This window comes from Chinchilla lanigera, unplaced genomic scaffold (assembly GCF_000276665.1).
Source record: "Chinchilla lanigera isolate Chin_1 unplaced genomic scaffold, ChiLan1.0 scaffold00085, whole genome shotgun sequence".
Classification (NCBI taxonomy): domain Eukaryota; kingdom Metazoa; phylum Chordata; class Mammalia; order Rodentia; family Chinchillidae; genus Chinchilla; species Chinchilla lanigera.
In genome coordinates this window covers 4,480,710-4,504,298 of record NW_004955486.1, presented here as the reverse complement: position 1 = coordinate 4,504,298, position 23,589 = coordinate 4,480,710, and the positions used below count along the sequence as shown (strand labels likewise).

The 23,589-nt window shown below is 42.1% G+C and overlaps 1 protein-coding gene across 1 annotated transcript in view; it reads right to left on the bottom strand.

The window, feature by feature from the left end:
* The window catches only part of Rere (arginine-glutamic acid dipeptide (RE) repeats), a gene marked incomplete in the record, with an annotated part of 392,228 nt that overhangs the window by 191,502 nt on the left and 177,137 nt on the right, over positions 1-23,589 (bottom strand). Inside the window, 1 exon segment of the mRNA XM_013504212.1 lies at positions 20,081-20,206. Coding sequence (XP_013359666.1) covers positions 20,081-20,206 — 126 coding nt within the window.

Sequence of the window (23,589 nt, the reverse complement as noted above, 5' to 3'; positions counted from 1 at the left end):
ACTCAAAGAGCTTTTATTCTACTGTGGAAAGTAAGTAAGAGCAGCACACACACCCCTAACTTGCCCCCTGAATTCTTTGTCCTAAGAAGCATGGGTGTCTGAGCTCTGTGACCCAGCCAAGTGCATGCATGTTCTCCCTTGCAGACTTGGGCCAGTTGAGGGCCTTGAACATTTCTGGGCACTGATGCAGTTATCTACACTGTTATGTGAAACGCTGAAAGACCAAACATGCAACTGACCCACAGAAACCAGCCCTATCTCTGAATCAGTTTCCTTAAAGGTTCAGAGGGACTCTATAACCTGACCTCCTCCTTACCTATTCTATGGACACTCCTAGGCAGCACATATGCTGTCTCAACACTGGCCTATCACAAAGACAATGTGCCCTCTGTATGTAGGGTACCCGAATACATGCTTTGGACCTATCATTCAGAGGCTTACCGTCCCTTCCTTGGGAATCCCAATCAGCCCCATCTAAGACTGATTTGGGTCAGTCTCTTCTGGAGACTTCTGTGACACTGCCAGTTACAGAGTGAATCCATCTGCAAGTCTGGCCAGACAGACAAAGTCTATAATAAACCACTGCGGGTAATAATCAGCACCATAAAGACAATAAAGCTGGGCATGGTGGTGCACACCTGTGCCCCTCACCCTTGGGAGGCTGAGGTGGAAGGATTGCAAGTTTGGGTCTCTCCTAGGCAATTCAATGAGAGCTTGTCTCAAAAACTAAAAAGGGCTGAAGATGTAGCTCTGTGCAAAGGCACTGAATTTAATTCCTGGTACTAAGGCGGACAAAACAAAGAAAAACACATACATACATACACACACAATAAAGAAGGGCTGGGGGGATATAGCTCACTGGTAGAGCACATGCTCAAAGCCTTGAGTTCAATCCTGAGCGTCACACTCTAAAAACATAACACAACAATAAAGACATTACAGCTAGGCAAAATCTGAGAAAATGACTAAAAAGGTACTAGGGACTAGGAACGTCAGAGATGTTTAAAACAGAGTTTTTCGGGGCTGGGGATTTAGCTCAGCGGCAAAAGCACCTGCCTGGCAAGCGCAAGGTCGTGAGTTCGGTTCCCGGTACTGGAGAAAAACCAAAATAAATAAATAAATAAATAAAACAGAGTTTTTCTCCCTCAAATTCCATTGGGGAGGTAAATTGGGGAGTTCAAATTCTATTTGGGGAGGTAAATTATCCCATAAAACAAATTCTATAAAACCATGAAGAATTCTGTAGAAGGTCACAAGTACCTTGAGGACAGAGGGGAAAATGTCCCCTTTTAAAACTCACATGTTCCAAGAAAGGCTGAGCTAGTCAACTTGTATCCTCATTCTGGATATACGTGCTAGAAAAAGTACATAAACTATGCCTTTAAGATTTCCAAAATAGAACCTGAATTTTTTAAAATAACTAAAAATTCACACATATATTAATGAAGACAGTACTTCTAGGCAGCAGAGTAAACACATCCATGTGGCATTCTGGAAACCTAGCCCTCACACTGCCTTTCTTCTGTCAACAACCAGGTATATCAACTGCCCACGCATCTCAACAGCCACCTCAGCCAAACTGATTCAGACCCGCTGCTTCCCCAACAGGTCTCATGCCTGGACTCACCTACTCCTCCACAGATCCTCTATCCAGAAACGGCTGAACTGCTGAATGCAAAGCATTGTCCAATAATCAGTCCATGAACTACCTTGACTCACTGTGTGGTTCTATTAATGTGGAGAGCAACTGGAGGCTATCTGGCAACTTCAGATGTTAAGAATGGAACGTGAGCTTCTCAATTGCATGTTCACTGGAAGGAGGAAAGATGGGGCCTCCTCCAGCTGAGCTCTCTGCAGAGAGCTGCAGGAGATGTCTGTAACCTTGCCATCAGGTCCACTGCATCCTGCCACAACTTCCAGGAGGCAAGAAGAAGGGAAAGCTGAAGCCACTGTGCTGAGAGGTGGATTAGTCTGCTTTCTGTTGCCGAGACCAAATTTAAAGGAAGAGAGGTTTATTTTACCTCATAGTTTTAGAGGTTTTAATTCATGGTATCCTGGCTCCAACACAGAAAAATCAAGGCAGAAAAGAAAGGGAGGAGAAAGCCACTTAACTCATGGCATCTAGGAAGCAGAGAGCAGAAGAGTCAGTGTCTAGATACAGTCCTCAAGGCCACAACCCCATGACCTATCCCACATACCCAGAAGTGGGCTTTACTAATCTCCTAGGTGTCTCTTAAGCCAGTCAAGTTGGCAATCACAACTGACCATCACAGCAGATGGGTACTTTTTATCTATAAAAGGCCTGGGGGTATGAAAAGGCTTTTTAGGATCTAGTAAGTGGAAGTTATATACTCTGCAAATAAAATGCTCAGGGGGAAGTCAGACTGTAAATATGAAAAGCCTTGACCTTCCAAGCCACTGACTATTTGTGACACTAGTTCTTTTTCTGACAGTAAATGGCAAATGATCATGTGCATTGTCTTTGCTAACTTACAGTAAAAATAAAATGCCACCCTTCCTACACCTTTAGATGTAAAAGCTAAGCATCACCACCTGTTTTCAGTACAAAACTAGTATTTACATAAGCCAAAGAACAGACCTTACCTGTTTTATCTTTCCACACTTGAAATCTAGTCACTGCGACTAAAAATTACCAGTATGACAAGAACTGCACAAGACAGGGACCACTGTAAACTAATTAGTGTCAGGGCATTGGTTTCTCCAGCTAGACCTCGTTTTCCTCTCCCTTCTACATCTGTCTACACTTGCTCCAAATCCACACCAATGCTCCAACCAAGCCATACCAGCTCACGGGCTCCATCATTTGTGCCTCCTCTGCAATGCACACCTGCTATAGCCAATGTGCTCCTTCCAGCTGCTCCAAGATACCATGCCCTGCACCTCCCCAAACATCTGCACAAGCTGAAGGTAAGGACTCAGATGTGCTCTTCAAGATTCAGCTATCAAATTCCAGCTAGTCGGGAAACTGAGATAGGATCACAGGTTTGAGGTCAGCATGGGCAACTTCGGGAGACCTGTTCTCAAAAAATGAAAGGGGCTGGGATGTAACTCAATCTAGCTACACAATGTGAGAATTTAATAAATTTTGAATTAACATTACAAGGAAATAAATCTATAGTAAAAGCTGCAATGCTAATGTCCAGTATTTATAGTATTTCCCTACTTAATAAAAGCAGATAAGAAAATAAAGATTTGAAAATACAGATTTCAACTAAATCACAAGCCACTTCATTCTGATGAGCTTTTCTTTAAAACTGTCCCTAATGCCCTTCACCTTGCATGCACTTACACACTACGTTACAAGAGGCTCACCCCAGTTCCAAACCATACTGAGGTACTGTTTCAAAGTTATCTTTCCACGTCTTATCCTAGGAGAATCAAATCTCATCACTCTTGCAAGAAGACAATCCCTGTTAGTGCAAGACAATAAACTGTAATTCAATTTACAAATTTGATTCAAGTCCACAAAAACATATATATACATAAAATCTGTTGAAAATGTTCATTTCAAGAAACAATAACCATGTCATCTCTTATCTTATTCTCCTCTGATTTTGGTACTCTTAGTATATTCTTTCCATACAAGACAAGCAAGTTCTGCTAATCCCCAGAAGTAGTAGTAACCTCTAGGGTTATTACTACTGAGGAAATGCGCTGCATTTATAGCTCTAGTTCTCTGCTGAATGTTCACAGATAGGGACTAACTGCACAATGTCCTCTCACTCTCTTTTCCCAGTGATAGGCTCCTATGTTAGTGGAGCACAAAATCACCACCACTGCACCCCAAGCTCCCTTCAAGTTGGAGAGGTTTGAGGAAACCAAAATGGTCAGGCAGAGTACGCCCACTGAGCAGCTGCCCATGTGTCCTGCCTTCCAGTGCCTGCTGTGGTAGAGGTTGGCAAAAAACAGTGGAGTCCATTTACTGTGTTCGGGTCATGCGGCAGCAGCCATCTGCGGCCATGATGAGGACCGCAGAAGGAATCCCCAAGAAAACACCAGAGCAGACAGCCAGAGACTGGGTGCCTAAGGATGTACCTCCCAGCTACTGTGCCCTGGAAAACACCATGTTTTATACAAGAACACAGATGCTACTTTAGCTAATGGTAATTTAGGATTTATTATTTATAGAAAGTCCTAATAACTACAACACCTACATTTGTAAACCATTGCAAAAATGTGCAAAGCATTGTATCACAGGTTTTGTCCTCACATGAGAAAACCCCATGAAGGAACCAGGACAATGGTCTTGATTAGACAGCTATAAAAGTTAATGTCCTAGAACAGTGACAGCAAACCTTTTAGAGCTTTCAATGATATAAACAGCCCACAGCAGCACTCACGCCACAAGTTCACCACTACTGTCTTAGAAGATTAAACAGCTTGTTTCAGAAACACAGCTAGCCAGTGTAGAGCTGAAACAGAAGCCAGCTGGGCACCAATTCCATAAGAACAATCTACCTCTTCTGACGTGAAATGACTTAATTACAATCTTATGTAGAATACAATATAAATGACTAGAGATGTGTACTCACAATACACTACGTAAAGTATGTACGGCACTCGGTAGAAAGACACAACCAAACTGCCACAACTAGTGAGGATAGAAAAATAAGGCTGGCGGACGGGAGGGAATAAACTGGAAATAATGATCCTTTTGTCTCATAAACACCTGGTACATATGTGTAAAGAGCTTTAGTTCAGCAGATATATAAGATTTTCCTAGAAAACAAGCTGGCCCATCCAGGAACAACGGTGCACATCTGTAATCCCAGCACTCAGGATGCTGAGGCAGGAGGATCACCATGAATTCAAGACCCACCTGCACTACATGGGGGGAAGGGGAGCCCGTGGGGGGGGGGGGCTGTCCCAAGTACAAAGCATCTCCACCTACTTTGCCAGACACAAGTCACAATATATGACAAAAAAACTAATGAACAATATCAGTCTTTTTACCTCCCTTAAAAAGAAATCCAGTTTGGGTAAGAAAACCACTTCACAAATGAATTAAGCGATTTATAATATAATGTGAAATACCTTTAGAAACAATGCTGATACTGAGCAGCTCAGTGCTCAGCTATGCCCCCATGACCTGAGAGAAATTTCCACTTCAATAATCCTAAGGATCAAAAGCATTATTAACCATGACAGGTGCCCAAGGCATAACCCAGTGTCAGGGAATGTTCTCCGGGCTTCATCTCTCATTGTTTTTATCAGTAGTTAAATCAGCAAATGCATAACCATGACATACGAAGGCTAACTTTTAATCAGACCTTTTAATTTTCAAAGAAATTCATGTTGCCTCTAATTAAAACAAGTCTCTAAAATGACAACCAAGCCAATAGGAAGACAAAAATCCAGAAGGTTTGAAAACTGGCTGAGAATAACAATCACTGCATTAAAATTCCCTGTGTAAAAGACCTAGAATATAGAAATGAATTTGCCCTACAATGTAGCAAAGAAACCCCGTCACACAACTGTCACCAGGAGGGCACAGTATCTGCAGCACAGTCCTCACAGTCGAAGCCACAGTGCAGAGGGAATGACACACACAGGGATAGCAAATTCGAAATGAGCAATAATCAAGCCTAGAAAGGAAAAGTGTTTCAATTAATATTTTAATCAACATTTCACTGAATTTTTCAAAATGATCACTTCCTGACAGCTTGCCAGGCCATCTTCTAGGAAAACTCATTCCTCCACTCCACTAACTACCTGGTACTCAGCAGTCACAGGGAGGACGACTATGTTTTTCTTAAGAAAGTGCAGCAAAGGCCTCAACTAGGAAGCATGACCTTCTTCTCAGCCTTCTGTTGTTCCCTTGAAATATGAAAGGGCAACATGTCTACTTTTTCAGATAAAACAATATGCTCAAAAGAAGCCCAATTCTATTCAAGGCAGCTTAATAAAGCAAGCTGAAATTTCTAGGAGCAAGACACAAGCATGTACTCTGGGCTTCCTCTCAGGGACTGGGAAGTGCACAGCACTCGGCCTGCTGCACCAGTCACTGCACACTGTGCCGTTCACTCATTCATTCAGTCATGACTCATTCAAGTTCCAAAACCAATCCAGCAGTGGCAACGGGCCACAACTCACAGCACGTTACACAAAGCAACACAACTAAAGGACAGGACAGGCAGCGATGGAGCATACAAGAAAAAATAAAGGGGTACCCGAGTAGACAGATCTGCTTACAGCAGATGCTGGTGAGACCGAAGCACATCCCTAGTGCTCCCATGGGAGAACATCAGACACACGGCACGTTCACAGAGGGTAGAAGGTCTGCAATGTCCCAAGCCTGGCTGTCACCACACGCCACGGCCTCCGTGGCCAGAGGGGCAGCCCTGGGCTGGATGCCACGTACTAGAAACACTGTCCATGCCATGCTCTGTCAGTAGAGGTTGGCCACACAGATTTCAAAGACCTCCCTCTCTTTCTGTCCTTTCTACATTACTCTACTTCAAGGAGCAAATTTAAATCCAGATCAGCTGCACAAGGAAACAGAGGGTGCTTTCACACCATCCTTCAGCCTCACTGCATGGCTCACTGCATGGCTCACTGCATGGCTCACTGAGTGGCACAGGCCGCCATCTACTAACACAGCCTTGTCTCGAGGCCCATGTTCTTGCTGAGGTGGAAGCCAAAGAGCCTGCGAAAACAGCACCGTCCCCACCAGAACATAACCATGTCCCAGCTCCAGCTATGAACACAGGAGTCCCCTCTCCCTTCACACAGACCGCACAGCTGGTGGTTTCACCTTCTCAGCAGATCAGGTCCTGCTTTCACAGCTTCCGTCCCATCACCACCACATGACAGGACCTCCGGGTTAAGGTGTGCCAGCCCAGAGAGAATGGCCAAGGATGGGACCACCCGGGAAGGCTCGTCCTTCTCTTCACTACCTAGCTTCCCTTTTACTGGGAAGAGCCAGCGCAAAGACTTCATAGCATGGTCCCTGCCCTGCCAAGGCCCCTGAAATGGGCTGCTTAGGAGGCCAAGAGGGCTGCGTAACACTGTAGCCTCATCTACGCCAGACAGGTGACTGCCACTGACTTCATGCTTAGTTAGCCCCGCTCTTCCTTTTCAGTGGTTGGCAGAAATCACAAGTCATTTAAACAAAATAATACCTTCACTCCTGCCTGTACTACATAACAAAACAGTCCAATTACTTACATAATTTTCTTCATAAGAGAAGAATATAAAACTCAACATAGGTTGATCAATGTGCCAGGTTACATAAACACCAAATGTACTTGATGTTTGTTTGCTAAGGCTATCATTCCACTATCAATCTGCTAACCAGGCGCCCACAGCTACAAAAGAGAGAACACAAAGAAAAGCAAGGTGGAGAAAGAATGAAAAAAAAAAAAAAAAGCCACTTAGGGCTTCGCCTGCCTACTGACTCATTTTAATACAAAATGTCTCACAAATCTCCCTGTGCCACTGACAAATCACCAGCTGAGGCAAAGCCTGGATAATAAGAGCTCTTTTTAATAATTTAGCCCATCAAGGAGTGGGTATTGATTCTTGTTTTCAGCAGAAGAAGAGTGTTACCTCCAGGCTTACAGCTCAGTGACAACATCAGGGAATTTAATCACAGTGCCTTTCCTGCCACTCCACTCTCCCGCTGTAGTCGAGGGTTCTGTCTCTCTCACCCGAGTCTAGAGAAAGCCTGACGTCTATGGACATCAGCCCTACTTTGCCCCCAGCAAACACAACAGCACTGTGAACTCTGCAGTGCTGACTCAACACTCCTGTCTGTCAAGTATCGCTTGCCATCTTATTTGTTAACAAGTCTGCTTGATACCTTAGGAACAGAATCATCATCAAATTGCTAATTGTGCCAATCTCTGGGCACCTGTGGATATTTTTAATATACCCAAGACAATACTACTAACAAAAGGAAAAGCCAGAGTAAAGTATTAGGTAACAACCACTATTTCCCAATTTCAAAATAAGAAAGTCAAAAAATCCCCCAAATTAAGCAAATATTAATATTACCACTAATGCAGTAATATTAATATCAGCAATAATGCAGTAAAAGTATCTTTGTATCTTCAAGTACTAGAGAAAAATGCAAAACAAAACAAACAATGTGGGCTGAGAACAAGTCCATGTGCTTTCAGATTGAAGGACTTTTCAAACCGCTGTCATCCCTGACAGAACACGCTCCAGGCCAGTTGCACGACCCCAGCACTGCTCCACTGCCCTCCCATTTCCTTCTGTGCTCGTGGCTAACCAACCCCAGTGTCAGGGACTGTAGGAGTAGGAGGCAGGGAGCCGTTCTGGTGCCAATTTGCCTTAAGAGACCATTCCCAAGCATTTTCCCAGCAACCCTTGGGTCCAGGTACTGCAATCCCAAGACCTCTCAAGCCCAAGGTCACCCTACACACATCTTCTAGGAGAAGGCATCTACCAGCTGCCTTGCTGGGGCCCACACATCGCCATGGGTGCCGGGGCACAACATTCGCTCAGCTCACCAGGCATCAAGACAAAACATCACTGCCGCAACCTAAGCCGGAGGCAGCACAGTCAAAATGGTAGCACCACCTTGTGTGGTACCCACTCTTCTGCTTTGGGAGCACTTATCAATGTCTCTGTAATAAAGACTCAAAACCCCGAAATCAGCATCACATGCAAACACAAATCAATGAAAAGTGAAGAGTCTTGGGCTCCATTAGCTGGAAGATGTATATATGTGTGTGTATGTGATGCATATGTTTTGTAAGTTTCCCAAGCCCATATGACTTCAAACAGTTCAGAACAAAAAGGAGAGCTAAGACTGCTTTCCGCTCACTCCCATTACAGCCAGGAATGTACAGGGACTTAGAGGGACAAGTAGGGATCTGAAAGCAGGGGGAAGCTTGGCAACTCTGCTTTCATTTTTATCTGTTCCTTTAGGGTCCTTAGCATCTTTATACAAAGTATTTCTCTGGGTTGGATTCCTGCTCAGCTTTGCATACAGGTACTCACAGAAGGTCTACCCCTTTCAAGACTGAGGTGAGTAAGGTATTTTCAAGATTTGTAGGGACCCTCAACTGCCAGATTTTATATCCCTGGAGCGGTGCCTGCCTGTCTCCAGTCAGTGTCCTAAAGCCGAGTCCATGATGCAATCATGTCCCCTAAGCAGAAGCAATTACCCCAGATGGTCTGACACCGCCCCTAAGCAGGAAGGGGATTATCCCCTCAAGCCACAAGGACTTCTCCAGAGCCACTCCTGAGAGAAAGATCAAACAGACCAATGCTTGAGCAGGATTAACCATTCTGCCAGCTACACAAACCAATACTTCCTGGGTTCTCCTTGTCTGTAAAATCACAAAGTTCCTGTCAGTTAGTCACTTGAAGACAGAGCTTGAACCACTCTTTGTCTTTTCTGGCAGAGCCAGGCTGACTAAAGCTCTTTCTAGCCTTTCCCATTGTGCATCTCCTTGACTAGCATACTGGGAGGGGTGTCGGATCCTGGTGTACTGCAAACTCTGCAAACAGGAATACTCTTGCTTTGACATCCCTCTCCTTGCCATGAGAGGTAGAAGGAAAGGTGAAGAAACACACAGCAGTCACTTCCTTATAAAAAAAAAAAAAAACAGACAGACGCAGCAGTTTACTGTGGCTATTATTTACTGGCCATGTAAGATCCTGATTGTGAGATGTTAAATTTCTATTGATGGAACCATGTAAACACATTTAATGTACTCCACTAGAAATTTCACTTGATAATTTTTTTTAAATCAATGCTTTTTTTCCTGTTTTGCAAATTAAGCAAAATTTTAATTCAACCTCTGAGAGCCAACTCTTTTAAGGACTGCAAACAAAAACATAAAGAACAGTCCCTTCTCTTAACCTAACCAAGAGAGCAGAGATGTAAAATAGGGATAGTGGCTAATAGTCCCTCTCAGAGAGGAACAAGAGATGGGAGAAGAGGGAAGCATGGATTTGAATTTTCACCTCAATGACTATCTTACATTCTTAACACTCATTTTTACTAGATTATATATTTTACAACCTGATTAAAAGAGTTCTGGGCTATAAGCTTCTGACTCTGAATAAGCTCACCTACAGTCAAGTAAGCAGTTAAGTGCTATTATAACTATCAAAAGCTAGAATGTAAAGAGGAGCCCAATAAGCCACCAATACATTTTGGCCAGGTAAAGCGATGTCACTTCACAGCAAGCTATACTCACTCTGACAGAGGTTTCTCAGTGACAGTAACAAAAACTGAATGACAGAAGATTCACTCATCACAAGACACCAAGTGGTCTGCATATGCTCCTAGTAACCTGGGCCAGCAGCAATCAGTAACGTTTGTATCACAAGTGGCTATTTCATTTTAGAAAACAGCCTCACCCATCCTTTTGAATTAATGTTTATACTTAGAATTTTATTAGTTTCATAGTTCGATGTGAAATTAATTTATAAATTACCTTTTGTAGCTGTACTAGAAATATAGGGGGACAATAGGAAATTAAGTAACGTGGGAGAACACAAAACACTTATTTTGAGTGCATGATACACTCAGGTTTGAAAGGCGTAAGAAATTTTGAACCTGCACCTTAAGTTCTGAATTCTGCACAGGATGAGGTCAGCTGTACTTTTCCAACAGCAGTGTGGTGCAGGGCAGACCCCCCTCTCTAAAGCCAGCTGCCCATCAGGGTCTCCTGGGAAGTGCTTGGAAGTGAGATGGAGACCACTACAGAGACCGAGAACAAACTCCCGGGCCCTTAGCCTGCTACTCATTAAAGGCACAACTTGTGATTTCTTCAGAAGCAGGCAGGGACTTGAAAGCTGCTTTGGTAAATTAAAACAAAAACAAAAAAAACACATCTTGACTGAATCAGGCTGCTCACTGCGCAACTGAAAGCAAAATGCAGCTTGCCCTTCCTTTATTACCTTAGAACTTTGGGTCACTTCCTCACTCAACTCTGGACCTCATTTAGGGACTGTCTTCTAAACACTGGCAATGAAAAGTTTGTTAACCCTAACCTTACATAATCTGCCTCATGCCCCTCTGAGACTGAGGACAACAGGGAATGACATTTGTAAGAACATCGTTCAACTACCAATAAGCACCAGAAGTCCCCATCATTATCTTAAGCCTGTAGTCATCTTGGGTGCCAACACAGCCTCCACAAAACTGAGACTGCCCCAAGAAGCAGTCTGAACTGGCCCCTCAGCAGTAAGGACTTCTCCAGAGCCACCTTGCAACCAGCCTGAGATAATGCTAGCCTGACCCCCAGCTCCTCTGTAAGAAATGGCCTGTTCCTTTCTTCAAGGACAGTCTGACCCTCTCCATCAGCACAGTGTCCTCTTCAGCTCCTCAGGTGGAAATCCCCTGCCGCTTCCTCTTACTTTCTAACTCTGCCTCGTAAGCCTGCCCATCCCTCACGGAGACATCCTGAAAGGCTTTGCTCACTCAGAGCCAAGAACCTGCCGGGGTTAACATTCCCATTGCCTGCTCAGGGAGACCTCCCCAGAACCAGCCTCAAGTCAAAGAAACATCCATCCCTCAGGGTGACTCCAGAACCACTAAAGCCGGATTTTGGTTTTAAAAGTGAAGAACTGAGGTTCAGAGAGATTAAATCATTAAGACACACCACTAACACATGTTGCCAACATGACTCAAACCAGTACCACCACTTCAACAGTAAAACTGCAGGTTTTTAGTCACTTCACTGATCTGGAGGACAGACAGGTCTTTGTAGGAGACTTCCAATTTTACAAATATTAAAGACAAGCAAACAAAAAGAATGGATAATACAGCCAGGCATGATAGTGTACACCCGTTAGGCCCAGCACTCTGGGAGGCTAAAGATCTAAAGATCACAACTTTTGAGCCCAGCCTGGGCAACTTTAGCAAGACTGTCTCAAAATGAAAAATCGAAAAAGACCAAGGACGTAGGCTCAGTGAAAACTGTGGCTTCAAACCCCAGTCTCTGTCTCTCTCCATCCCCCTCTCCCTCCCCTCCCCCACACGGGTGTACACGCTAACAGGCTGAGACCAGAGAGGAGGTGAAAGTGGAATCAGAAAGGAAAGGATCGATCCAACAACAGGAACTGAGGCTGGGCCACTGAGGTAGAGGACAGAATGGGGAGGCAGAACCCCATAGCTCCTTACAGAGGAGGCTGTTTGCTGCAGAGGAGGGCACCAGGCCATAGCAAGCCAAGAGGAAAAAAATGAAAGATACTCTCCACATACAGATAACAGGAGATACAGAAAGCAGGGGTTTTCTATACTCTGCTACATTACTAACTCAAAATATCACTTATGAACTTGCCAGAAAATCTTTTGTGTTTACGGACAAAAGCATACTGAAGTCCAAACAAATTGATCCACAACAATTTCTCACCACTTCTGTTACTATATAAAATACTCAATTCTCTACTGAACTGTAAGGCAGAGTTCTAATAATGCTTCGGGTAAAACTCAAAATTCAACTTGATTTTTTTAAACAAAAAACAATCTCAAAAATGGTGTTTGCCATCCATACCACTGAGAGTTTATTTGCCAGTTTTTGTAATCTTAATGAATCAATATGAAATTGTCCCAGGAAACCTCTTCCACAATTCTCACAGACTTACTTTTAAAGTCTCTAAATAACTTCACTAAGTCAATCTACGGATATTCCCTTTAAAAACAGGGTAAATCAACTCTTTCCCAACTTATTTTAAATAGGTCACTAAAATAAATCACACAGTAGATTAATCTCTATTCCTGACAGCAGGTAATAAATTAGTTTTTAGAAACAATACTGACTTTTACATTACCCAGTTAAAACTAGAATCCAATTATTTCAGGTCAGGTACAATATAATATGGTTAGAATTAGAGACTTAAAATCATTTGGCAATCCTCTATCTGCTAGTAAGATTGATAAACTATACCAGAACATCTTTTCTACATGATGCTTAAGATAAGGAAAAGTCAAGCCTATAGGCTTTGCCCTAAAACCTGTTGCAACCCTTGCTGCAGGTGACCTTTTAGTACTCCCACACAAGCCAGCATGGACATTGTGAAATTCCTCTACAAAAAGCTTTGGCTAATTAAACAAGCTATATTTTAAATATAAATTTCCATTTTATTTTACCGAAGTGTTTTTAAGTATACCTGTTCTAAAAATCTGCCTAGGTGGTATCTTAAAAATGAGGACAGGGCCTATTTAAATATTTCCCAATCTACACCAGGAAATTAAGTGAAAGAATACAAAACTATAATTGAAATTTTCTAATGGGTAGTACTAATACACACTTTTTTTAAATGATCAAACAGAAATATTTGAGATACTCCAGAAAACAAATCTTCCTAAACAGTTTCGATCTCTTCAATATTTGATTACTTAACCATCAAGTTGTAATTAATCTAACAGATAACTTTTTCCTTCTATCATAAGAGCTTCAATTGAAGAGGAGTAGAATGATTTATCTGTCCCTTTAGAAAGCATGCATCTTAAAAACAGGTAGGAAAAAATGGGTAGTCAGTTCCTAAAAAGATACAAAAGCTATGCACAGAGTGATAATCTTAGGACTTTCTCACCTCAGATTTTCATTAAGAAAATATATTCATTTAAGGGAGAGGAGGGAAAGGCCAAGTATCTGCCACTCAATCTGTATCTGTGTATGAGAAAAACAGAGAAAATGCCAACTTCCAGGCAGGAAGCATAATAATTTCTACAGACCCCACAAGGGGATTAATTTTTGGTGTGCTCCTTAAACTTCAGGCCTCAGAGAAAAAATGGGTCCCCTTGTAAAAGTGTGTCATCTCTTCTTCCACTGAATGCCTTGATATTTACAAGGGATGCTGCTACCAAGCAACAGTACTGTCCAAAACAAGGTTAGGCAAACAAAATTGCAATCTTTTATCTGTGGGCTGAAATGTCACCAGCAATTATTTTAGTAAAAGTAATTCTGGACAACTTGCAAAACCTGGAAGCTCCACACATTTGTTCAGATTCTTTTTTCAGTCAAATAATATATGAAAGGCCCCCAAAAGGGGAGGGTCAGGAGGCCTAAGACTGCCTATAAGCAATAAAGCCCAATGTATTACCCCTGAATGCAGAGAAAGCTCAGAACTTGCAAAGGGTCATTAAATCCAATATAGAACTATGGTAAGAGAAAAGTCTACTTAAAACATAGGCATTTATGAAAGCATATGGTTTCTGAAATCTGTGATCTGAAAGCATGGCTTGATGTCTCCTTTGGGGGAAAAGGGCTATGAAAATAATGGGAAGACAACCTTCAGAACAAGCTGGCTGGCAACCAGCTTTTACAGTTATGAAAACAACTGTTCCATGTAAAAATGAGTTGACCTGGAAGCAAGGTGTCTGTTTACTAATACCAAAATGAGTGGGCCTGTTCATTGGAGATTGGTTCAGTGGGGTTTTACGAATTGTTTTTTTACACTTTGCTATGCTACTCTAGTAACCATAGTAAATAATGAAAAAGTAGAATAGCCTCAGAAACTCCTGCATGACTAATGAGGCTACCAGAAGAGCTCTTTCTAAGCAATAAGTGGGGACCAAGTACAAGCACCTTCCCTTCTAAACAACAATTCATAATAAATTTTCAATTTTAATTACTCAACAGAACCAAACTGGCAAGTATAAAAAGCACTAGTATTAGAAATGACGACAATAATAGTAATAATAATACTTAAGAAAAAAACAACCCTAGAATACTGTTTTTACACTAGTATGACATGCAGTCGCACGTTAAACTAGGTATTAAGCAATGCATTCTTGGTCCTTACAAAAGTAAATGGGAACCTGGACGTGGCTGGCCCGTTCTCCCAGCTAAGTGGGAGACTGAGATAGGGGAACTGCTTGGGCCCAGGAGTTTTGGGACAAAATGTAAACGGTATACAGCACCACATGGACAACTTTAAGAACATCCTTTATGAGTCAAAGAAGGTCACACGGGCCAGTGAGAAGACACCAACCTACGACAAAGGTGGCCCCTCAACCAAACACCACAAGCAGAAAGCCAATTCCTACTGCTGGGCGTGAGTTCCCAGCTCCATGACCACAGCAGGTGTGTGGAGATAGGTGGAGATTCACTTTAGGGAAACAGAGGGCCTAAATTCTTAACACAAAGTTTTACTTGAAACCAAACAACAAAAGCAAAACAGCAAGCACGACTACTATGCTTCACATGTATATAGATGCTATTAAGATGAATAAACAGAGAATTTAATGTAGCTTTGGTCACACTTTAAAAAAAAACAAAACACAAAAGTACACTAAAGATAAACCACTGCAACTGCTGACAGGAAAACAAAATTTGCTGCCATTTTAAAAGGGTTCTGAGGGACTCAGGAGGCTAGGTCAGTTGTTTGACATTTGAGGCCACCCGGGTAACTGAGCAAGATATTGTCAAAAAATAAAATTTAAAAAGGGATGAGGATGTAGCTCAGTGGTAGTCAATCCCCATTCTACAAAAATCAATCAATTACTTAATTTTAAAAGGTTCTTAGAGCTGGGCATGATGGTACACACTGTAACCCCAGCACTGTGGCGGGGCTGGAGCAGGAGGATCACAAGTTCAAGCCTAGCCTAGGAAATTTAGTGAGATCCTGTCTCAAAAAAAAAAAATTTTTTTTTTAAAGAGCTGGGAATCAAATTCAATTCCCTCATACCTCAAACAAAAACAGACAAGAACAGGCTGGGGACATAGCTCAGTGAGGAGCCCCTGGGTTCAGTCATTAGTATAGCACAAAAGGGCGCAGAGAGCAGATTCCTAACACCAGTAGCACACTTATTCAGGGTAAGGACAGAAGCCACCTCCTCTTACAAGTGACCTAACCACAGCCACAGGTAAACCCAGGTTCTCCCTAAAAAAGTGAAGGCAAAGGCGGGCACCACAGCAAGGACGGCCACGTGGGCAGCAAACCAATCCAGGCCAGGGCAAATCCTGCCATTCCCTGAAGGCAAGATTTAATGGACACTGGCTGTTGTAGGGATCAGACAGGTTAAACTGTGTGAAGAGACTGGCAGAGTGCTGGGCACAAAGCAAAGAGGCAATGTCTGCGTACTTTTCTGCCCAGCAGGAGCTGACTCGAGGCTCTAAGGGACATACTGCAGAGCCCCTGCACACCAGTTCTTAATCTTAATTCCTAAATTACTTGCAATGTAAATCTACTGATTAGCTGCCAGGGTCAAAAACTACAGACCCTCTTTCCAGGAAAATGCACATACATGTAAGCCTTTGCAAGCAATTTCATGAAGTTCACAATCCCTCTTAAACTCAAGAGACCAGTGCAAAGACTATGGACATATTAAAACTGTCTAAAAATTAATGAATTTCTTTTTATTCGCATGTTTGTGATGTATAATAATTATACTCATCTGGAAGAAGTGGCGCATACATACATATCACCTCTTGATACTTAACTAATCAACTTCTTAAAGCCAGAATCTGTGCAAATCAGGACTCTTATGCTTATTGTATGTGTGCTATATGCTAAGTAAAGTCAATCCCAAAACCTTTCAGGCAACACTGGGCTACATATACAATGACGGTCCCATGAAGATTATAATACAGTGGCCAATTCTTATTGTCCAATATATCTACTGTACCTTTCCTGTTTAGGGATGTTTGCATACACAAACACTAACCACTGTGTTACAACTGTCTCCAGCGTTCATCTAGTAACAAGTTGCAGGCTCAAAGCCCAGGAACATCAGACTATACACACCATATAGCCCAGGTGTGTAGCAGGCCATCCCATCTAGGCCTTTTTAAGTCCCTCCTATGACCCTGTGCACAATGACAGAAACAACTAAGGTCACATCTTACCACACAGCCCCAAAATTAACAATGCGTGAGATTTTAATGCAGTATTTCAACTGACTTTCACAACAACCCTTTGAGGTAGGTAGCAGCTGTATACCCATTTTACAAGTAAGGAAACAAAGAGTTAGAAAACGCTCATCTGTTGATACAGAAACGTGTTAAGAGAGAAAAAGTTCCCTAAAGGAAAATGCTTCAGAAACAAAATTAATGTTTTTTCTTAAAAATTACTGAAACCAAGCAGCTCAGGCCACTATCACACTACTGTCCTAATCGTGTGTGTTAGCAGAGGTTGCAAACCACAAAATGACATAGCTAAGTGGGACAGCAGAGAAGCACAATCCAAATGACTCCTGCCTCGGGGACACACGCATGACAGCAGGGAAGTGTGCCTTTCAGGGCGCCTTAAACGGCAGCACCTCTGCTGCTTAGCCTCTGCCTCTGCCACATGGCTGTGTGGTCTCCATTTCATCAGCCAGTGGTGGGGAAATCGCTGAGCAGCTGGGGAAGAGCTGGACAACGGCTCTTCTGCCTCCCTTTCTCCTCCTGTATCCCCTCCACCCCACCAGTGAGCGCAGCACTTCCACACTGACACATTCTCAGTAACAGGTAAAAACATGGCCAATCCAGCAGACACAGAAATGAATAAATAAGATTTATAAAATTAAATCTTATGTTTATGTCACCATTAGTGTAGAAATATAGAGCACATATACCTGAATATGCAAAGAAAGTTAAATTATGATGCAATCGATGTTATCCTATAAAAATGAAATTAACAAAAATAGTCTATTAGAGAAGACATCTGGTGCATCATGGCAAGAAACGTTAATGACATTGTCTGCAACCCTGTAATCAATTTTTTCTCCCAGCAGCTCTCTCATTACACTGTATTAGATCTACGTGCCTGCAGAATTGATGAGAGCTCCACACAAGGGCGAGGGGAGCTCTGCCAACTGGATCCGCCTCAGATCCAGCATAAGTGACTTTGGCAGTGCAAAGCATCGTTAAAGAACAATCTATACAGTTAACTCTATGCAGCAGCATCTTCACTGGAGGAAGATTGTGCATCTTACTACAGAATCTTCTACCACCTACATATGATGGTATCAGTGCTCTACCAATCTGGAATTTATTTAAATCCTCAATGAACTTTACCACTATTGCTTCTAAAGCATAAATCCTGGCCATCACTAATGCTATCATATAATGCTTACTAAAAATCAGTGTTATGGACAAAATTTAAAATGCATTCATGGGGCTGGGGATTTAGCTCAGCGGCACAGTGCCTGCCTGGCAAGCTCAAGGTAGCAAATTCAATTCCCGGTACTGGAAAAAAACCAAATAACTAACTAATTAAATAAATAAAAAATAAAATGCATTCAGCAAATCCTAGTTGATACTGTGATTAAATAAAACAGTCTAACACTGACACCATAATAATCAGAGAGTAAATAAAGAAAGGACCACGCTGAAAGATAAATTCATTTCTTAGGTACAATAGGAACAAACAATAAAGGCAGAAGAGTTTTTTTTTTAAAGACCGGGTCTTGCTGTGTAGCCTAGGCTGGCCTCAAACTTCCACTGATCCTCAGCTTCTCAAGTGCTGGGATGAAAGCTGTGTCTTCATGCCTGACTTGAAGAGTTAGAAGTAGGTAGTCAGGACTCACTAATTTGTCCCTCAGGATGTCAATATACTGGTATAGTCCCAGGGATAAGAATTAGAATTTTACTCACTATGTTGTGTTCTACCTTCTATTGTACATGATTATCATTTCAAAGAAACTCAAGGCTTCTATAATGTGAACCAGTTTGGTTGTTTTATGGGAGAGGGGTTCCCCTTAATTCTTGAGTAATTACAGCTACTATATAAACATGCTATTATTTTGTAACCAACACTCCTGCTCTTGTTACTGCTGTCAACAGCCCATCTCTGCTGCTTGGTCCTCTTCATGTGGCACAGGATGAAAGCCCTAGTCTCCCAATTACAGCTTCCCCATGTGCAGCATGCTGCTGCCCAGTGAGTCCTTGGGAGCAGAACCTTGGCAAGACAGCTTCCTGGAAGGAAAAAAGACTCCAAGTTCTTCCTGCCTAACGTGTAAAAAATCTCAACTGGCCTAACCTTCGAGGCCCATGACCTTGCCCCGTCCAGGATCCCAGTTCCATTTCCTGAGACTCAATGACCTGTGCCCCTCCTTAGTGGCCTGCAGGCCAGCTGTTCAGTGCCCTACACTGGCCAGGCCCAAGCCTGTGTCATTACAGGGGCAGCGTGCCATGTGCACCTGGAAGACTCCCCTGCTCTGCTTGCCACCAACTCCTCAGTCCTGTCCCCCCAAGCGCTGCAGCTCATCTGAAAGACTCTCTTCTTATTGCCACACTTAGTGCCACAGGAATGTTATGTTACACACCGCAACTAAACGGGTCAGCAGAGACCAGCACAATCCTGTGCTGTGTGAGCGCTCCTGTTAGTAAGAAAGGTATGTCCCACAGTTGGATTATACTTTACTAGTGAGGGCAGTGGTCTCGAACACTCAGTTCAGAACAAATACCTGTCTTTTAGAAGTCGCCGTGACTCCTCCTACAGGAAGGGAAAGGAAGACAAGTGGATACGCGCCTTTCCTGAAAGGGAAGCGACCCTGCACAGGAAGGACCTTTGTGGTGACCGCTCCCTGGCCTAGACTCTGGGGGAAGAGCACCACAGCCACTGTCTCCCACTGCACCTTACTGTGTCCCATCACCGACAAGGCACAGGATCGCCAGAGTACAGAAGGAGGGCTGCACTGCAGCCAAACCTTGGACGTATTTATTCTAGATCCAGCATTACAGTAAAGCCTCCCAATTCCTCAACAGCCTCTACAAAACATCCGCTGACCGGACAGCACCTCGAACAGTTTTGATTCATAGGCCAAGGCCTAAAGAGTCTGGGGAAATATACATTGACTGGAAATACACATGGACTGGAACTTACCCCCTTTTTTCCCCATTTCAGTTGCCAACATCCATACTCGCTGCTGATTGCCAGCTCCTGCTCCTTGCAGCAGCCCAGCATGCTCTCTGCTGGTGCCAAAATACCCTTCAACCAAACCCCACTAACTTCTGGAACTGTCCTAGAGGGGTAAGGCAAGTCCCGTATTTTGCTTCCTCTGTGCATGTACTTGTTACTCCTTTAAAAACACATATAATACAGCACATTTTTAAAGGGGCTCTGGGAAGGGAGGTAATATTCCTATTTTATACCCTATGGGATATAAAATACTGACAGCTTTTAAAAACGGGATTCTCCTTACCCCTACAGGCCCTCTCCCGGCTTCAGAAAGATGCTGTGGTGGCTGTGATGCCACCGGCAGAGAGCATGCTGGGGGGTCACACAAAGCAGGAGTTGGAGATCTGCAACAGGCCTGGGAGTTGTGGACCTAAAAAAGAAAACAGTTTTAAGTTAACATGCCCAATGCCCACTCATACCCTGGTTATTAGGGGCACTCAGCACACAGGTAGGCATCTGCAAAATTCCTTCAGCAGATGGGCTCTGAAATGTCAGAGAAGTTGTTCTACCACTACAGTTGAGCTTTCACATCAATCAAAGCTGTTTCCTTATTTCAGTGTGAACAAACATATGACCCTTCTCCTCCACATCTTGGTGTGGGTCCTGTCATAAAGTGTATGGTGTGTGCCCCTCAAAATAACCACCTTAAGATGTGACACAGCGACAAAGCACAGTAATGATGACATGCTTTGCTTATAATAGAAGCAAAAACGTCAGGTGTCAAATAAAACAGTAAAATAAACCACAGGTGGACAAACTAGGCTTTCAGAAGAATTTCTAACGTGAGATGCTAGGAGCCTAAGACACACTTAATAAGGAAATAGTCAAAGCATTAGAGCAGCCAAAGAAAAACCCTGCTACTTTCTCAAACTTTTAGTTTTAATTTTGGAAAGCTGAAGGCAAGGTAAATAGAGGCATAAAAGCATATTTTTATAAAGATCATGTAAGCATTTAAATGAGTTTTTAAATTCTCAAAATGCCCACAAGGTGAGGATAATGGACAGACATAGAGTATAAAGTTCAGGACAGTCATTATTTCTTCTAGATGCAAAACCAAGTGAGTAAGAATCACATCCTTTTTTTTTTAATTTTTAAAACAAGTGGAGAAAGATTGGATAGCAACTTCTGAAAGCCAGCACTGTCCTTCTAAGTATCAGACAAGATACCTCAGACAACAGTTTGAATACGTAGCCTTTCAAATATCCTAGAGAGCACACAACTTTTTTTTTAACCAATCCAATTTCATATGGTATTACATAAAGTTTAAAACTCCACAAAATCCAGTTATATACAAGAATCTCTGTTCTTAAATTTGTTTAAAAATTTTAAGTAAGCAAACTTTTTAATATTAAAACAATGTCATCTTGCAATTATTTCTGAAAAATAATCACTCTAACAACTTCTATAAACCAAAGTTTTAATAAATCCGTAACTACTTATTTTTCTATGCCTCTTTTACTACCCTTCCTAAAGAAAAACACCAAGAAAATAAGCTAATATTGGGAATGTCTTTCTCATGGTCGCTTTCTTTACCTTCCTTCCTCCTCAGACTACCACCTAGAATACATCCTTGGCCTCTCAAAATAAGCTTTCTATCCAGTCAGTCCCTGATTCCGCAGCTTCACTGACAACACAGACAGTATCTTAGGTGGTGGTCACAACCTTCTCTACCACACGCTTCCCTCCTCCCCCTGCCGGCACTGCAAATTCCAAGCAAAAAATTCACTCCAATTATTGCACTCAAATGTACAATATGTTTAACATTTTCACCATTACTATCAAAATAAAAATGAATTTCTGGTTAATTTCTTGTACTAATTCAAATAACCAGAGTTCAACTTCAAATCTCAAATTCAAATAATTACTCATTCAAACTAAGAGTTTTAAATTTTTTCAAAACCTAGTAAAGCATTTCTAAATACCCTGGCATTATTTTAAATATGCAAATAATTATTAAAACATTAAGCATTAAAAATGAGTCTTCTCAGAGAAAATCACTGTTCTTACTAATCAGAAAACAGTGACAGTGTCTCACTTTTCCTAATTTTCTCTCAGTAGTTCTAATGGTTTTCATAAGACTACTCTGAATTGGTTTTAATATAAATACCCACATGTACATATACACACAAATTACAAGTTTACAGTTCTAAGGAATCAAGGTTAAATAGGGCTTTATCAATATTCTTGCACAGCTCTCTGCAAATATCAGACTGTCCCAAACTTTCTTAGGCTCCTTCCAAAAAAAATTACAATACCTATGATTTTCTGCAAGAAAACAATTTACATGTAGGTACCAAACTTGGTAAATAACATTTTTTAGATATTTTATGGTGATTCATATAATTAAATAAAACTTCAACGATTCTTAGAGTCCTAAAGTCCAATTTAACTATGAGAAAGTGCCCAATCTCTTTGTACAGAACTGTGCACTATTAAAACTTTGGATGCCAGTAGCCCATCCTGTCCATCAGCCAAGAGTGAAAACAGACTGCTGAGAAGCAGAGGAAATGGAGTCAATAAGATGCTCTGAGATTACTTACTCCCAAAGCCTCATGGTGACTTCCACCTGGGTGAGTACCTCTCCATCCACTTTTAAATTAACATCCACATCATGCAAAACAGACATGGTAGTTTAAAAAACAAAATCTTCCACCATCATTACTCCATAACTGAGAAGGGGAGAGGACTCCCAACAACCTCCTCCTCCAACACGCCCATCTGGCTCCTAGCTAAGGTACTTAATTCCACCTGTAACACTTACAGGATTCAATCAACATTACAAACACAAAGGACATTTAGTCTATGCACAAAATAAGGTGCATTTTTAACGCCTGCACTCTACCATACATTTTTGGGGGAGGCGAGGGGGGGGGTGCAGTGTTGGTACTAGGGATCAAACCCAGGATCTGTATACCACTGAACTACATTCCGAGCCATTTTTTTTTTTTTTTTTTTTTGGTTCTGTTTTGACATAGGTTCTCACTATTTAGCTAGGCTGGCATCAAATTTTCAATCTTCCTGCCTCAGAACCCCAAGTAGCTGGGATTACAGGTATATACCACCAAACTCAGCTCATTTTGTGTTTTTTTTTTTTTCCTCCACCAGTACTGGGGATTGAACCCAGAGCCTATATTCTCAGCCCTTTTTTATTTTATATTTTGAGACAAGGTCTCACTGAGTCACTAAACTCAAGGTTGGGCTCGAATTTGCAGATTTCCTGCCTCAGCCTTCCAGAGTGTTGGAATTATAGGCCTGTGTCACTGTGTCCAGCTCTGTTATACTTGCATACAATACTGGTACAAGCAAGACTGCCTTTTATACCAAGAAAAAAACAGGTGCAGCTTCTAGAAAAATATTCTCCTGCCAATTCTGTACTACGCACGATTTCTTACTTAGAAACCACTGTATACTGTCCCTTATAAATATGTACAATTACCATGTATCTATTTTAAAAATTAAGGAAAAAAGGGAATTGTAGTATAAGAAGGATAGAACCACAATGATGCACTCATTTCTGACAGAACAACTAAACTAATGGAAAGACTAACTCTTTTCTGAAAGTCTCAGCTGTCCATTCCACTAGTTCTTTAAATAATGCTTAAGTCTGCACTCTACATGGTACTAAAAACACTCTGCAATAAACTTTAAGGTTTTCGCTTCACTATCCATCACTATATCCAAATCATAAAGCTGTAACTGGGTGGTACTGACCTTTACAGAGAGCACAACTCAAGAAGCTAAGAGGAGGAGGAG